Source organism: Anomaloglossus baeobatrachus, unplaced genomic scaffold, assembly GCF_048569485.1.
Source record: "Anomaloglossus baeobatrachus isolate aAnoBae1 unplaced genomic scaffold, aAnoBae1.hap1 Scaffold_117, whole genome shotgun sequence".
NCBI classification, from domain to species: domain Eukaryota; kingdom Metazoa; phylum Chordata; class Amphibia; order Anura; family Aromobatidae; genus Anomaloglossus; species Anomaloglossus baeobatrachus.
The window spans coordinates 474,635-493,409 of NW_027441887.1; the positions used below are offsets into that span (position 1 = coordinate 474,635).

The window sequence follows — 18,775 nt, forward strand, 5'->3', positions numbered from 1 at the left end:
TGCTGCTCCTGCGGTGCACAGGCTCCAGCAGAGGGTGCCCTCCCATCCTGTGTGCTCTACGTCCTGTCTTCTCCTGTCTTCACCAGAGAGAGGGGGTAGGGCCGCCTGCACTGTTGCAGCTGGAGAAGCTGCTTCTAAAGACCCTCTGAACTCCAGGAGGCCAGGAAGGCGGTGAGTATAATGTGAATCATGTATTATGTGCCGTCTGTCTGTGTTATGTATAAGATATGTTTGTCCTGTATAGTGTGCAATATGTAGCTGTGTTTCTGTGTATACATTCTGTCTGTCTGTCTGTCTATTTATACATCCATCCTATTATCTGTCTGTCTATCATCTATTAAGCATCAATCTGGCGCACAGACACAGCCAATGCCCCGGTACGCCCCAAAACTGGACACAGAGGGGACCCGGCGGCAGGGGCGTTGCTGGCATCCAAGACTCGGAGCTTCGGCTCCGAACTTCTTGCCTGCAGCCCTGAATCTTCTGCCACTACCGCATTGAACTGTTTTGGCGTCACATTGCCCCCAATACAGTTCAATCCTGTAACAGAGCAAGAGTTTCATGCTCTATCATTGCCCGTCTCCTAAGCTGCAGACCACTACAGGTCTATGGCTTAGGAGATGTCATCGTGTCACGAGTGCAGCTCGGGGAAGTCATCGCATAGCACTGCCTCTGCAGGCCGCCATAGAAGAGGAGACGGAGGCCTCGGTATTGGGAATCGGGATTAGGTGAGTGTAATTTTTTTTTTTTTGTGTGCACAGGAGGCTGTGTGGGGGGTTCCTGCCGTGCATAGGAGGCTGTGTGGGGGCTCCTGCCGTGCATAGGAGGCTGTGTGGGGGCTCCTGCCGTGCACAGGACGCTGTGTGGGGGGGGCTCCTGCCATGCACAGGAGGCTGTGTGGGGGGGGGCTCCTGCCGTGCACAGGAGGCTGTGTGGGGGGGGGCTCCTGCCGTGCACAGGAGGCTGTGTGGAGGGGGCTCCTGCCATGCACAGGAGGCTGTGTGGGGGGGGGCTCCTGCCGTGCACAGGAGGCTGTGTGGGGGGGGCTCCTGCCGTGCACAGGAGGCTGTGTGGGGGGGGCTCCTGCCGTGCACAGGAGGCTGTGTGGGGGGGGCTCCTGCCGTGCACAGGAGGCTGTGTGGGGGGGGCTCCTGCCGTGCACAGGAGGCTTTGTGGGGGGGGGGCTCCTGCCGTGCACAGGAGGCTGTGTGGGGTGGGCTCCTGCCGTGCACAGGAGGCTTTGTGGGGGGGCTCCTGCCGTGCACAGGAGGCTGTGGGGGGGCTCCTGCCGTGCACAGGAGGCTGTGTGGGGGGCCCCTGCAGGTATTTGCATATAGTTGGTGTGGCCCCTAGAGTTACCTCCTCCTTTGGACCCCAGACACCCCAGTCTGACCCTGCATCCATCTATCTAATCTATCCATCTATCTTTCATATAGTATCTATGTGTGTGTCATGTATATGGTGTAATTTATGCAGGGGCACAACGACCAGGCCTGTGAGTGATGGGGGCCGTTACTATTACCTCGGATGCAGGTTAAACAACATTGACGAGCAGATGGGCACTGGCTCCCTGTTCCGCACTTGCTCTGCAGCTGTGGGCCCCTGATAGGTGTAATGACATCAGGGGGAGCCTGTGTATGACATTCTCTCTCTCTCATTATTCCGGCTTTTGCAAATAGAAATAATTTTGGTTCCTAAACGACCTAAAACGGGAAAGATTTATTCTGATTTCATGTCATATAGAGAGAAAAACCTGCAGATGTGTCTCTATAGAGAGCGGAGTGAAAAACCTGCAGATGTGTCTGTATAGAGAGCGGAGGGAAAACCTGCAGATGTGTCTGTATAGAGAGCGGAGGGAAAAACCTGCAGATGTGTCTGTATAGAGAGCGGAGGGAAAAACCTGCAGATGTGTCTCTATAGATAGTGGATGGAAACTTCTGGTGTGAACTGTATGAAGGAGTTGTAGAGTCAGAGTTGGAATCGGTGACATTGAGGAGTCGGAGGTTTTTCTTACCGACTCCTCAGCCCTGGTGTGGAGGAAGTCCCTGTGGAGGTATCATACACTGCTTGTGGGACACTTTTGTTGGCATTATACATTATGGGAGAAATGAAAGGGGAATCTTTGGGCTTCATTAGGAGGAAAATTACTTTGTAAGGGCTGTAAAGTTGTGAGAGGTTCTTATATGACCCAGCTGAATATTAATTACATTTTTGTTTTTTGGGGGAGGGGGGTACCAATTAGAACTTCCGCTATGGGGTCCCATGATTTCTTTGTACGCCTCTGTCCACCCTCTTAAAGGGGTTATCCGGCTTAATTCGCCTTTTTTTTGTAATTACACTATTGTTCTACATTAGGGCAGGTAAGTAGACAGTAACTACCTACCTGCCCTGCTGTCAGCCCCTCTCCTCCGGCTCAGAGCGGTCATGTGACGGAGGCTGCCGTGATTTTGCTGCTTCCTGTGATGTCAGGACAACAAGTGCAGGAGCTTATGTTCTGCCTTGTCGACGCCGGGCATCACAGCCGACGTCATGTAGCCGCTCTGCTGGGCAGGTACAGTGCGTGGAGTCCCCGCCCCCCCTTCCCCCCGCACCCTCCCCACACTGCATATTCTCCCCTTCCACTGCTGTGGGGCCCGTGAGCTCGGGGGAGGGGCCTGGCGGTGGCTACCGTGCGGTCACCTCCAGCACCGGGCCCCCTGCTCAGGATTGCACGTTCAAATGTATCAGCATCACAGATGTTAATACATTTGAAAGCACAGATGACAGGCAGCACCTCGCTGCTTCTCATCACTGTCCCGCTGTCTGCTCTGACAGTTCAGGACAGCGCTGACGTCACTACTATGCTGATATGTCCAGAGCACAGACAGCGGGCGAACGAGGAGCAGCGGCGGGGACCGAGGAGAAGTAAGTGTGTATACCCTACACGGTGGGGGTGCAAAGCGTCATGGGGGGTGCAGAGCCCGATGTGTGGGGGGAGGGGTGCAGAGCCCGATGTGTGGGGGGAGGGGTGCAGAGCCCGATGTGTGGGGGAGGGGTGCAGAGTTCGATGTGTGTGTGGGGGGAGGGGTGCAGAGCCCGATGTGTGTGTGGGGGGAGGGGTGCAGAGCCCGATGTGTGTGTGGGGGGAGGGGTGCAGAGCCCGATGTGTGTGTGGGGGGAGGGGTGCAGAGCCCGATGTGTGTGTGGGGGGAGGGGTGCAGAGCCCGATGTGTGTGTGGGGGGAGGGGTGCAGAGCCCGATGTGTGTGTGTGGGGGAAGGGGTGCAGAGCCCGATGTGTGTGTGGGGGGAGGGATGCAGAGCCCGATGTGTGTGTGGGGGGAGGGGTGCAGAGCCCGATTGTGTGGGAGGGAGGTGCAGAGCCGTGTGTGTGTGTGTGTGTGTGTGTACTGACAGCTAAGGCTATGTTCACATTTCCGTTGTTTTGCATCCGTCACAATCAGTTGTGTGACTGATGCAACAGATATGACTGATTCTGCAAAACAACAATCCGTTTTTGTTTCTGTTTTTTTTTTTCTGTTTAACGAGCGGCCCGGCTATTATGAATGATCAGCTGATGGCTCACAGAAGCCGGCCGCCGGGTGATCAGCTGATGGCTCACAGAAGCCGGCCGCCGGGTGATCAGCTGATGGCTCACAGAAGCCGGCCGCCGAGAGAGAGATTGATTTGAATAATTAAACACAAGAGTTGAGCATGCGCAGTGAAATCAAAAGGATTCTGCTGCTCAAAAAACGTTACATGCCGCGTTTCTGCTGCCCGACGGTCAGTCGTTCCACGACTGATTAGTCGCGTGGCGGATGCAACGCAATGGCATCAGTCACAATCCGCCGCTCATACGGAATCCACCAAACGGATTGCGTTGTTTATCAGAGCGGCGGATTGTGACGGATACTAAATAGCGGAAAAGTGAACATAGCCTATTGAGTGTGCAGAGGGTGGGAAGAGGGCGGGGATGGACAGTGAGGCCGGGTGGGGCCAGCTCTGACTGTGAGGTTCGGCATAGGAAGTTTTCATGTTTGGTTGAGCCGAAGGTAAATAAACTGTCTGCAGAGAATGAAGGGATAATTCAAGAGGAACAACAGTTAGAAAAGAAAAAAAAAGTGTGGGTGATTTAGGCTACATGCGCACGCTGCGTTTTTTTGTGCAGTTTTGTTGTCAGAACTTTCTGACCTCTGACTTCCCAGCAAAGTCTATGAGAAGTCAGATTTGTAATGCGCACCTTGCAGTTTAGTTGTCAGCGTTTTTTTGGCAAAAGTTTGTGACAAAAAAGACGCCGCATGTTTATTCTTGCGTTTTTGTCAACATTTTCTCACCAATTGAAATCAATGAGGGCATCAAAAAGGCAAGAAAAAATTCCTGCTATCAAATTGGTGCATTTTGCATGCGTTTTACCTGCGATTTTGTCAACAGAAACGCAGCTCACCAACTTAGTTCCAGAATGACAAAATCAATGCTGGAGTGAATTTGACATGTCTGTGCCTGTGTTGGTTTCTCTGTCTCTCTTGCGCTCTCTCTCTTTCTCCCCAAGCAGTACATACTCACCGATCACGGCTGTCACACTGCTCCCCCGCCTCTCATCTTCTTTCGGACCCGCTCATTAGCCTCATACATATTGACTCCTCCCCCCGTCTGTGATTGGTTGCAGTCAGACGAGCCCCCATGCTGAGTGACAGCTGTCTGACTGCAACCAATCACAGCCGCGGTGGGCGTGTCTACATAGTACAGCACTGAAGAGTCGCTCTATCAGCGGTGGAGGACTCGAACTGTGACAGCAAACACCTGAGTGATGGCACCGCTGACACACGGGTGGTTTGCTGTGACAGCTGGAGGACATCAGGCTTGAACCGCAGTGAACCTCTGATGTCATTGCTGCGACACCCGCCGTACTGCGGGAGCTGTAGCTGTGACGTCAGGGATTTACCCTAGTTCATTCTGATCGCTGCGGCTCTGTCCACACTCACAGCTGGCAGCCATGCTGTATGACCACTGGCTGTGACAGGACAGGGACGTAGCATAGCTGGAAGCGTCATGGGATCTCGTGTGGATTACTTCGGCCCTTGAGGGGTGTTTTGGGGGTTAATAAAGTGGTGAAAGAAGGGGATTTTTATTTTATTTCAAATAAAGGATTTTTTTTGGCTGTTTTGATGTGATGTGGGGTGTCTCATAGACTCATAACATCACTAACCTAGGGCTTAGTGGCAGCTATGGTCTGCCATTAACCCCTTATTACCCCGATAGGCACTGCACCAGGGCAACGGGAAGAGCCGGATCCAGCGCCAGAATTGGCGCATCTTATGGATATGCCACTTCTAGGGCTGCTGTGGGCTGCTATTGTTAGGCTGGAAAGGACCAAATAACGATGGCCCTTTCCACCCTAATATTATCAGCCCCCAGTTGTCTGCTGCACCTTGGCTGGTATTAGAAAAAAAAAAAAAGTGTGGGATCCCCTCTATTTTTCTTAACTAGCCAAGGTACAGCAGACAGCTGAGGATTGCAGCTGCTGCTGTTCCTGTACTGTATATGACCCCCCCCCCCCCCCCCAAAAAAAAAACCCCCAAAACAGCTAACCAAGCTGGCTATCCCTCTATCAAGCTATCCTGTTATTTCTTTCTATGTATTCTGTCTGATCTTTCTTATTATCTAATCTAAATGTTCTTATTATCTATCCATCTATCTATTCTTTCTATTTTTTACTATCTATCATGTATTCTAGCTATCTATCCATTATCCTTTCCTATCATATTTCGTTTCTCCTTCAAAAAAAGCTGTGAGAAAAAACGTACTAAAAACGCACCTACATTACAAGCGTTTTTGGGACATTTCCAGGCTCACTCTGACAAGGTGCAGTTTTGGTTGCAGTTTGTGTGCAGAAAAAACTGCAGCGTGCGCATGTAGCCTTATATGACAATGCAGCACAGAATAGCTTACAAAACATTTTTGCGCTTATGTCGGACAACTCCTTTAAAGAAAAAATTAAATAAAACTAATTTTCCTCAAAAGACTTTCAAAAATACAACATTGTTGACTAAAACAATTATAAAATGACGGAAAAATAAGCATTAGGGCGTCCAAATTGTGAAGACAAAACAATGAAGGAAATCCCAATGTCATAATGTACCACACTAAGTGGATCCTGCCACGTCTGCTTCTATCCCTGCTGAACTGCCTCTGGGGCAGCACGGGCGATATAGGAGGCGTAGAGGCCATGCATGGATTGGTCTCAGGGGCCACACGGCTCTGGTAGCAGAAGCGTCCATCTAGAACCTTCCACATGACTTTTCCTTCTGTCCGTGACTTTTACATTATTTATTTTACAGCTTTGAAATTCAGGGAAAAAATATGCAGAACGCTGCAGACACAATGGAAAAAGGAGAAATGGATGTGCGGGGTGATGAACGGAGTAGAGACCTTTCCACAGGTAACCCTTCTCAGTGAAGAGTCACCATTAAATAACAAAGAGAACAGTCACATTCCCAGCTGCAAGGAAAAAATAAAGTTACATTCTCCCTGCTGCCGCTCGTATACAGTCACCGATGCAGTGCGGGAAACAGGAACACTTACCGCTCACAGGCTGTCAGCCAAGGAAAAAGAGGGACGATTACTGGGCGCTCACTATCTAGTGAGTGGTGACTGTTAAAGCCTCTCTCACTGTGCTGGTGACTGGAAGTGACCAGCTGCTGAGAGAATGTAACTGCATTTTCTCCTTGCAGACACTGTGTCACAATTTCTCCGCTGTCTTGGACGCAGTGAGTAACAATTTTGCCTCTCTATGGAATCAGGGCTGTGCCAAGCTATTAGTTTGTGGAGCGTCAGCTCAACTGTCCAATCTGAAACTGGGAGGTGCTTGGTTTCTTCAGGAGTTCCCTGTTCTGAGTGATCAGTTACTTAGCTGAGTAGTTAGTCCCAAAACCAGGGTATCACGGAGGTGCCGGGGTAACTGGAGAAGGGACCCCCTGAAACGGGCTCTCAGACTAGGGACCTTGTGCTGTCCCTTATCCCAGGGGTAGGCTTGATGGTATCCAGGTCTGGACTGCCAGCGTAACACTAACTCCTGTCCAAACCCTGATCTAACTCCCCCTCTCCCCCCCACCGGGAAAGGAGATGCAAACCCCACAAAGGATCGCCACAAAGACCGGAATCACAGGAGCATAAACTGAAGGTATCATCTGCAGTAACAAGTAATATGTCATACCTTAAATAGGGAGAACACAGCTGAATAGAAATTAGCCCCGTGAGTCTCAAGGAGCCACAAACCACTCCACAGGACAAGAAAACAGTGTAAAACACTCAGCTGAAGCTGAGCAACTAGTTTCAGGTTGCTTGTGAACAGAGTCCGTCGCCACCGCGGCTCCCTGCGAATGTGGGCCTCGGTTATCTGTGCTGTGTTCTGATCTATAGCTGCCAGACCTTGGACCTCCTCTGACCATCCATTTGCCCATATCCACTATCCTCCTGGTATTCTGACCCCAGAGCTGACTACACCTTTGTCTTTTCCCTTAGTTCACGGCATGCTCTCTTTGTATTTGACCCCAGAACATTTGATAACCCTGCCTCACAGCTTGTCCATGCAGTGACTAGCGTCACACACTGTTCTAATAAACCAGATACATATCATTTAAATGCTAGGTACTCAGATTACCACTATATCTGCAGGTAAATGGTGTTTTTGTAGCTGCCAGGTTTTCTTTAACTCCTTCTCGATATGTAACGCATTATTACATCCTATTAGTTCTTGTGGGCTCAGAAGCTGAGTCTCCATTATTGCCAGCAGATGATGTCTATTCACTTATTTAGTGGAGGTAAGCTTCACCGACTGCTGTTAACTTTTCGATCTTTGACAGCAGCATTTGCAGCTCGCAGCCTATGGGGTATAACGTTCCACATATCCAACGCCCCCAGCAACATTTATCATTGGGTGCATATGGGTCGCCATAATAGCTGGGGGTCTGCTAAAGACCCCTTGCCCTATATAAGGGTACTCCTATGATCTCCACACCTAGATACATTCCTTCAGTGGTGTAGATTTCAAAATGAGATTTGTGGGGTGTTCCACTGTTTAGGCACATCAAGGGCTTTACAAACGTGACATGGCATCCTCTAGTTCAGCTAATTTTGTTCTCCAAAAGTCAAATGTTGCTCCTTCCCTTTCTAGCCCTGCCGTGGACCCAAGCAATAGTTTTACACCATATATGGGGTATCAGCGTACACATGAGAAATTGCACAACAGAATTGTATGGTCCATTTTCTCATCTTACCCTTGGGAAAATGAAAATTTGTGGTTAAAGCAACACTTTTGTGGGAAAAATTAAAATCTTTATTTTTTTCCTTCCATATTGCTTTAATTTCTGTGACGCATCTAAAGTGTACTTTGGCATTGCATTACTGCTGTAGGAATATTACAAAAAAGGGATAAATACATTGCTAATATGAAAAATGAGTAAAAAGACATAGGCATTGCATTACTGCTTCAGAGATATTTGCAAAGAGAGATTCTTAGCTTATGTATTGGTCAATCCATATGAGCCCGATAACCTCGACAAGGTGATCTCATTATATTGGGAACCTAACCTTAAATGCCTCTGTGTGATTAAAAATCTGCATGTCTGCTTCTTGGCTAAATAAGATGGTGGACACACCCTGGCTATAGGGTGGAGTGCTTGGTCAGGTGCTTGTCAAGGTTATCGGTCTTACATGGATTGGTAAATACATAAACTAAAAAATTGTTTAAAAGAACTGAAGTCCTCAGTGGTTGATACCTTTTTAATGGCTAACTGAAAAGATGGAACTAAAGACACTTCTGAAGAAACGTGCACAACTGGACAGTGACATATTTTTCTTATCCAAATGTAAAAAGGAGAATCTGATCCCCCAAAGGACTCTGGATTACAAATCCAATTCTACATACCTACAATACCCATTATGCACAAAACCTTTGTCACAGGACGTCTGAGAGACTAAAGCCTGCTGTATACGTTGCAATTTCGCATACGATATCGTATGCAATTTGCAACGCCCCTATCGTATGTGCGGCACGTTCAATTTGTTGAACGTGCCGCACAAACGATTAACCCCCGTCACACATACTTACCTTCCATACGACCTCGATGTGGCCGGCGAACATCCACTTCCTGGAGTGGGAGGGACGTTTCGCGTCACATCGACGTCACGCGGCAGCCGGCCAATAGATGCGGAGGGGCGGAGCTGAGCGAGACGTAAACATCCCACCCACCTTCCTTCCGCGTTGCTGGCCGGGAGCCGCAGGACGCAGGTAAGATCTGTTCATCGTTCCCGGGGTGTCACACACTGCGATGTGTGCTACCCCGGGTACGATGAACAATCTGACGTTCAATTCTAGAGAAATGAACGACGTGCGTGCGATGAACGTTTTAACGTTCAATCGCACGTACCTGTCACACGCTACAACATAGCTTACGATGCCGGATGTGCGTCACTTACGACGTGACCCCACCGACACATTGTAAGATATATTGTAGCGTGTAAAGCGGGCTTAAGGAACCACCTTTTGCATGTCTTCTACAGCATCAAGAGTAAAATCCAGAGGGAATTTGAAACACAAAGGAAGACACTTCCAGAAAGCACAGAGCAAAAAGTACAACAATACTACTACAGACTACAAACTCTTCTGATCCAAAACAAGGAAAAGAAACTACATAGACTGCGCCTCAGTTCTGGACTTAATACAAACAGGTTGAGAACAAAGCTAAAACCTGACAACTTGGACAACCACTCCATTCAAGACACAAAAGCATCTAACTGTTATCAATCTCTCGGATTATAAAGGAAAGAAAGTGGAACTTGCTGTGCTTTCTAGGGTACTCTCATTTTGTCCTACTAAAGCTCTAGAAAAAACTGAACTCTGCAGCAACATGGAAGATTACTTCAGGAGACCACGTCTGAGGGAATATTTTAACGATGCAGATGTTTCAGAATCCACCCAGACTGAAGGAAGACGGATCTTGACAACCAGGAAAAGGTCAGATTGGACACCTCCACCAGAACACAACCCTTATTTGGATAACTATATAGACCCTTTCAGACATTTGGTAAAATCCACTATCCTAGACACACACAGGAGGCAACGATCCAACATCAGTGCCCAGGAAAGAAGGGCCATAAAATCTTTGAAAACCAACAAAGAAATCATTATTAAACCTGCAGACAAGGGGGGTGCAATAGTCATGATAAACAAATCAGACTACATGAATGAAGCACGTAGACAACTGATAGACACACGCTACTATAAAAAATTGGAGTCTGACCTTACACAGGACTATTATAAGGAACTTAAGAAGTTGGTCTCTTGTCTGCCTGACATATCCTCAACAGCTGATGAACTGATACCGGTAAGTCCAAGAATAGGCACATTCTACATGCTTCCCATAATTCACAAATCTGGAAATCCAGGAAGACCCATCATTTCATGTGTGGGCACTGGGCACCCTCAATGAACAAGTCTCTGGATGGTAGAGGGTATCCTTAAACCCTTGGTAAGGGATACATCCAGGACACTACTGACCTATTGAGAAAACTATCAGCAATAGGTTCTCTACCACAGGGAACCATCCTTGCCACCATGGATGTGGAATCCTTGTACTCTAATATTCCACACCAGGATGGATTGAATGCCTGCAAAGTCTTCCTGGAAAATACAGGAACTGATGCCGATTCTGTAGTGAAGCTTACAAAATTCATCCTCACCCATAATTACTTTGCATTTGACAATAAGATATATCTAAAGAAGACTGGGACTGCAATGGGAAGCAAAATGGCACCACAATATGCAAATCTTTTCATGGCCAAGCTTGAGAGTGACTTTTCATCCTTTTGTCCTATCAGGCCTCTGGCCTCCTACCGTTACATTCACGATATTTTAATCATCTGGACAGAGTCTGAGGAGCAGCTGAAGACCTTCCATGAACACTTTAATCCGTTTCATCCCACCATCAACCTAACACTCAACTACTCCTGCACTGAAATCAACTTCTTGGACACCATCATTAAACTACGGAACAATGAAATAGAGACATCCCTGTAGAAGAAGCCAATTGACCGTCCAACATACCTGAAATGGGACAGTTTTCATCCAAAACACATAGCCTGGCTGTATACAATAGTTTACCAGGTACAATTGGATATGTTCCAACAGTACAGATAAAGACAATCACCTTGAGGGCCTCAGAAAGACCTTTATGAATCAAGGCTACCACTTAAGAACCATTGAAAACCAGATTACAAGAGCCACGAGAATATCAAGAAACCATCTCCTACATTATAAAACTAAAGAAGAAAATAACTGGGTCCCTCTTGCAATCACAATCCACATCTGGAGGTGTTAAGAGGAGCTACACGGAAACTACAACCATTAGTGCAAAAAGATGCCCAGTTAAAATCTATTTTTCCAGCCCCCCCACTTCTGTATTTTAGGCAGCCCCCAAATCTAAGAAGCTTCATTGTCAGAAGCTCCCTGTCCTCTCCAACAACTACAAGAACACTTCCCTTCAACCAGAAAAAAATGTAAGACCTGTCCATTTATATTGACAACGGACAAGATAAAGATTCCCAGATCACATCAGGACTACAAGATCCCTGGTATCTTCAGCTGCACCACAACCAATGTGGTGTACTTAATTATATGTACCAAATGTCCAACTGGGGTCTGTATGTAGGGGAGACAGGACAACAGCTCAGGACAAGGATGAATTCTCACCGCCACATTATTAGAAAAAAAAGGATAGATCTACCTGTGGCCAAACATTTTTGTAACCCAGACCACAGCATCATGGACATGAAATTGCTGGTATTGAAAGGTAACTTCAGGTCCCAGAGAGATAGGAGACTATGGGAGTACAAACTTATGATGACCTCTGACACATTCAGAGCAGGAATGATGATTGTGTCTCATGGATTCATGTCTTTTTACATCAATTAAGAGATGTGCTCCTCAGACTATCCAGGGGCATCACAGCCCTGGACCAGACCTCAATCAGAGGTCAATAAAACTTTCACACTGAACTGCAGCAATATTTATGGCCACAACAGTTTGTCCTCTTGCCATAGTGATAGTTTTGCTTCACATAACTTGTTTTATTTACTGCCCCATTCTATGTCCTGTTGTGTATAAATATGTGACTCTTCAGATTGTGTTATATTGAGCCTGAAGAAGAGACCTGAGTAGTCTCGAAAGCTTGCTATTATTACCATCTTTTCAGTTAGCCATTAAAAGGTATCAAGCACTGAGGACTTCAGTTCTTTTAAACAATTTTTTTTCCTCTACTGGCTAACACGGTACAAAGATCTATTTTACCTGTACACGAAGAATCTCACTTTGCAAATATCTCTAAAGCAGTAATGCAATGCCTATGTCGTTTTACTCGTTTTTCTCATTACCTATATATTAATCCCTTTTTTCTAATATTTCTACAGCAGTAATGCAATGCCAAAGTATCCTTATATTATTGAGTGCCACTGGATATGCTTTTGTAGATATGTTTTATTGAATGTCGTTTTGAGCACTTCGAAGGGTGCAGTTTTTAAAATGTCATTTTGGGTATTTACTGTCACATAGGCCTTTTAAAGTAGAACACTACACACTTTGGAATTTGTATGGATTTATGTGTGTCTGTGTATGTTCGAGGTTATATTATTAAAAGCTTATAACTTCAATTTTATTTATGGCAGATGACTGTACCAGGAGTCCCACACAGAATGCTAAGGGAAGTGAAAGTAACAAAGAAGCAAAGCCATATTCATGTTCAGAATGTGAGAAATGTTTTTCTAAGAAATCAAATCTCATTACACATGAGAGAATTCACACAGGAGTGAAGCCATATTCATGTTCAGAATGTGGCAAATGTTTTGTTTTAAAACCAAATCTTGTTAAACATTTCAGAATTCACACAGGAGAGAAGCCATATTCATGTTCAGAATGTGGGAAATGTTTTGCTCAGAAATCAGATCTTGTTACACATGAGAGAATTCACACAGGAGAGAAGTCATATTCATGTTCAGAATGTGGGAAATGTTTTAATCGGCAATCAAATCTTATTACACATGAGACCATTCACACAGGAGAGAAGCCATATTCATGTTCAGTATGTGGGAAATGTTTTGCTCAGAAATCAGATCGTGTTACACATGAGAGAATTCACACAGGAGAGAAGCCATATTCATGTTCAGAATGTGGGAAATGTTTTAATTGGAAATCAAATCTTATTAGACATGAGAGAATTCACACAGGAGAGAAGCCTTATTCATGTGCAGAATGTGGGAAATGTTTTTCTCTGAAATCAAATCTCATTACACATGAGAGAATTCACACAGGAGAGAAGTCATATTCATGTGCAGAATGTGGAAAATGTTTTGCTCAGAAATCAAGTCTTGTTACACATGAGAGAATTCACACAGGAGAGAAGACATATTCATGTGCAGAATGTGGGAAATGTTTTTCTCTGAAATCAAATCTCATTACACATGAGAGAATTCACACAGGAGAGAAGTCATATTCATGTGCAGAATGTGGAAAATGTTTTGCTCAGAAATCAAGTCTTGTTACACATGAGAGAATTCACACAGGAGAGAAGACATATTCATGTGCAGAATGTGGGAAATGTTTTTCTCTGAAATCAAATCTCATTACACATGAGAGAATTCACACAGGAGAGAAGTCATATTCATGTGCAGAATGTGGAAAATGTTTTGCTCAGAAATCAAGTCTTGTTACACATGAGAGAATTCACACAGGAGAGAAGCCATATTCATGTTCAGAATGTGGGAAATTTTTTTCTCAGAAATCAGATCTTGTTACACATGAGAGAATTCACACAGGAGAGAAGCCATATTCATGTTCAGAATGTGGGAAATTTTTTTCTAAGAAATCAAATCTTGTTACACATGAGAGAATTCACACAGGAGTGAAGCCATATTCATGTTCAGAATGTGGGAAATGTTTTGTTTTAAAACCAAATCTTGTTAAACATTTGAGAATTCACACAGGAGAGAAGCCATATTCATGTTCAGAATGTGAGAAATGTTTTGCTCATAAATTGGCTCTCATTACACATGAGATAAATCACACAGGAGAGAAGCCATATTCATGTTCAGAATGTGGGAAATGTTTTGCTCAGAAATCAGCTCTTGTTACACATGAGAGAATTCACACAGGAGAGAAGTCATATTCATGTTCAGAATGTGGGAAATGTTTTAATCGGAAATCAAATCTTATTACACATGAGAGAATTCACACAGGAGAGAAGCCATATTCATGTTCAGAATGTGGGAAATGTTTTGCTTGGAAATCAGATCTTGTTACACATGAGAGAATTCACACAGGAGAGAAGCCATATTCATGTTCAGAATGTGGGAAATGTTTTAATTGGAAATCAAATCTTATTACACATGAGCTAAATCACACAGGAGAGAAGCCATATTCATGTTCAGAATGTGGGAAATGTTTTGCTCAGAAATCAGCTCTTGTTACACATGAGACCATTCACACAGGAGAGAAGCCATATTCATCTTCAGTATGTGGGAAATGTTTTGCTTGGAAATCAGCTCTTGTTACACATGAGAGAATTCACACAGGAGAGAAGTCATATTCATGTTCAGAATGTGGGAAATGTTTTAATCGGAAATCAAATCTTATTACACATGACAGAATTCACACAGGAGTGAAGCCATATTCATGTTTAGAATGTGGGAAATGTTTTGCTTGGAAATCACTTCTTATTAGACATGAGAGAATTCACACAGGAGTGAAGCCATAGTCATTAATAGATTGTCTGTTTTAGTAAATAGTAAAAGTCTATTAATATCTGTTAACAAAGAGTTCATTTTATGTCATTACGGTTGTGTACTTTTTATAATGGATCATTTAAAAATAAAATAAAAAATAAATCTTTATTTTTATATAGCGCTAACATATTCCGCAGCGCTTTACATACATCAGGAACACTGTCCCCATTGGGGCTCCCAATCTAAGGTCCCTATCTTTATGTCTTTGGAATGTGGGAGGAAACCGGAGTACCCGGAGGAAACCCACGCAAACACGCGGAGAACATACAAACTCCTTGCAATTGTTGTCCTTGGTGGGATTCGAACCCAGGACCCCAGCGCTGCAAGACTGCAGTGCTAACCACTGAGCCACCGTGCCGCCTGTTTACAAATTATCTTTTTACACATTTTTAATTTGATAGAGAATTTTTTTTGTTTTCTTGTTATAGCCAAGCTGTATGCTTTATTCATCCATTTGTATATTGCTTGAATGAGAGCAGAATCCATTTTGTTAAATCTACACTCCATTTTGTCTTTGTGTAAGAGCCTGTACTGTGTCTCCCCTGGTGTAATGCAGCAGAGACCCCTCTGTTTACTTTAGATAAGGACTTGTATAGTTTCAGTTTCTTTGTTAAAAGTGAAGTTCAGGAATGTGAAACTAAAAGTTTATATAGTCTTATTGAAATTAGTGATGATGATGTAATCTTTTATTTGTTTGAGACAAAGGGAGAGCTACTTCTGATACTTTATTGTTTCAGAGGGGTGTCTTCTATACATACATACATGATCTTTATAATTTAATTAGGACCACTCACGCAAAATCTTATATGTCCCATGCTGATTGGCAACAATAAATCTGGTGCCTGAACAGCAACCCACTATTTTTGAGAACCGCTGATCCAACCACCTTGCCTTCCTCAGAAAGACAACTCAAGTTGTATCAAAAGGTAAGAAGCTTATTCTCACAATATTCGAATTTGATACGTGGACAATTTAGCAAATTTTCCCACCTGCAAAGAATGGAGAGGGCTGTAATTTTTATTGTAGGTAACTTCAACTGTGACAGAATAAAGAAATAATACAGAAAATTACATTGCATGATCTTTAAATAATGAATTTAGATTTTATTACGTTAAATAAATATTTGATACAATGGAAATACAGCACTTAGCAATTGGTACAGAAACCTTTGTTTGCAGTTAGGCTAGTTTCACACTTGCGTTGAACGGCATCCGTTGCATTGCGTTGTGTGACGGATGCCTTGCAAATAGTGTGATAATAAAGGCAACGGATTTGTCACGAACAGCCGGGGAAGTCACTCAGAAATCCGCAGCTGTTCACTGATTTGTCACACACGACTACTCTCTAGCGCCCCCCTTGTCTGCAGGCCACTTTTGGTACTGCAGGACAATGCATAAGATCGGGCTGCTGAGCTGATAATGCCAAATATTGGAGGTCTCACAGCAAGGGTAAATGTATATATCCCCGATTCCTGCTAATGGAATATTTATATACCTCGGTACCCTTAATGATAGCACTCCAATAATTCTATGCAATACAATTACGCTGCCACCACCCAGACTTTCTACAGGTAGCTGGGGACCCGTTTCAGATAGCATAAGGCCCTTCAGGTTTTTGGATTCGTATATAAAGCATAAGGAAAGAAACTCTTACATTTTTTATATATTTAATCCGAAAATAGGCAATGTTTAAAGAATATACAAGAATTTACAAAAGGGAACAATACACATTATGGCATAGACAGTTACATTAAAATAAAAGGTATAAAAGTGAAACTTACTAAGCTTGTGCCATAGAAGTGACGTCTGCTTAGGGAGTGGAGGGAACTCCAAGAGAAGATGATGTTATAATCGGCCAGCATCACCCTTCATGATGCCCTCCAAAGTACTGACTGACTGGCCCCCGAGAGGGCCAGTTCCTATTATGCCTTAGGTGACCCCCCTTCTCTGTGACATCATTTTACAATCTTTGTGGGCTGTGCTTGAGATGGTTACAAAGCTTCTTAAGGGTATGTGCGCACGTTGCTTTTTACCTGCTTTTTACCTGCTTTTTTGCTGCTTTTTCTTCTGCGCTGTTTAATGCCAAAATGGATGTGTTCTTCTATTCAAGCAAAGTCTATGGGAATTTGGGTTTCTTGTTCACACTATGTTGTTCAAAATGCTGCCTTTTTTTTTTTCTTTCCAAAACGTTTTTTATTGATTTTTCAAATTTGTAAAAACATGACAAGTATCATTGCAAAAGAAGAACATTCGTCTGACAAAATGTGACATAGAGGTGGGTGATACCCCAATTTGGAGTTCCATGTTGCTGTTCGATTTAAGATAGTATACAGTAACATTAAACCAAAACATAGGTAATGAAATATAATATAACATATGCAATACAATTCGTTAAATCTCTGTGTCGTCCCTGAATGATTTCAATTTTGCTAGCGTGTCTTGGTATTCCCAACCGTCTCGTCTCCCCCTCCCGCCAGAGCCCCCTCCTAGGTGATTCTCAGTTTACCCAGGCTGTCCTGGATATCGCTCAGGATATACCACTCCGAGTGAACAAAAGGTGCCATCAGGTTAATTATTTCTCCCTGTGTGAATTGGCTTTCAATAAAATGTCTCCATCTCACAAAAAACTTGGCTGTCAACCCATCTTTATCCCTCTCCGCTTCTAGTTTTTCCCACTTCAGAAGGTTGTGTAGTTCGCCCACAACCTCCTTTATGGATGGGCCCTCCCTTTGAATCCAGTGTTTTAAGATGCAACGCTTAGCTATCAAGGCTATGTCATGCATTATTGCGTATTTCCTCTTTTCCTGCGTGCTCGGTCCTCCTCCTACTCCTCCCTCAAAGGAGTGGAAAATCCACACCATTAAGTCTAGTTTGCTGAAAATTCCCCATGTTGACTGGGCAAATAGTCTGACTTGGTTCCAGAACCTAGCGATTGTCTCACATTCCCATAGCCCATGCAGCATATCCGTTTTTTCTTTTTGACACTTAGGACACCACCTATCCCTACCTGGTATGTTGAAACCTATAATGGCCCTATGTAGAATTCTGAATTGAGTGTCTCTCCATCTCTCATTGGTAATGTGTTTCCGCACTTGTACCCATCCTCTCAGTATATCATCCACCACTTCTTCCCTTCCCAATTGTTTCCCCCACGCTTTTAAAGTCCGACTATCCTCCCGAGAGATAAGCACCCCCCTTAGCGATCGATAAATTTTAGAGACATTTATACTTGTTACATCACATTCCAGTAACTCATCAATCGAACTTCTGTTCAGCTCTCTTCCAACCACACCCAGGTCTCCTATTATTCCATGTTTCAATTGTTCATACTGGATGACATGTGAGCTATTAAGGTTGTACTTATCCAGCACTTCCCGACCTGTCATCCACCTCCTGTCCTCCACATTCATAACATCTATCATTCTCCTGACTCCCCTCTCTTTCCATCTAGTAAATAGCTTGTTTTCTCGTCCCAGGGGAAAATTTGGGAATGCCCAGGGGTTCAAGTACTTGGACACTTTCCATGAGAGCCCCAGTTTTTTCCTTACCGACTTCCATGTTAGCATGGTGTCTCGGAATATAATTGAGTTCCTTATGTGCCCTTCAACCCTGGATAGTGGGGAGTGCAGAATGGACGTCAGATCCCACGGTGACGCATATTTAGTTTCCATCGCATGATCTGAGTGCCTACTCGTTCCTCTCACCCAATCAATTACATGCCTCATGATACATACAAGATTATACCCTTGGACATCTGGAAAGTTTAGACCTCCCTCCTCTGCTGACTTCATCAGCGTACGCAGCTTTATTCTGGGTTTCCTTCCCCTCCACAGAAATTCTGTATACGCGGAGTTGAGCTTATTCACATCCTTTAGTTTTAGCAATAGCGGGATTGTCTGGAAGGGATACAGCAGCCTAGGAAAGCTCATCATTTTTATCAGGTGACATCTTGCCAGTAATGGAAGTG

General features: G+C 44.5%; 1 protein-coding gene across 3 annotated transcripts in view; it reads left to right on the forward strand.

Moving 5' to 3' along the window:
• LOC142260510 (uncharacterized) overlaps nt 1-14,917 on the forward strand; it is a 124,301-nt gene extending 109,384 nt beyond the window's left edge. For all 3 annotated transcript variants that reach the window (XM_075331959.1, XM_075331958.1, XM_075331957.1), the window contains exons 3-4: nt 6,316-6,416; nt 12,698-14,917. In XM_075331959.1, the coding sequence (XP_075188074.1) occupies nt 6,338-6,416; nt 12,698-14,781 (2,163 nt within the window). In that variant the 5' untranslated portion in view covers nt 6,316-6,337 and the 3' untranslated portion in view covers nt 14,782-14,917. The remainder of the gene's footprint in view (nt 1-6,315; nt 6,417-12,697) is intronic.
• Nucleotides 14,918-18,775: the final 3,858 nt, after the last annotated feature.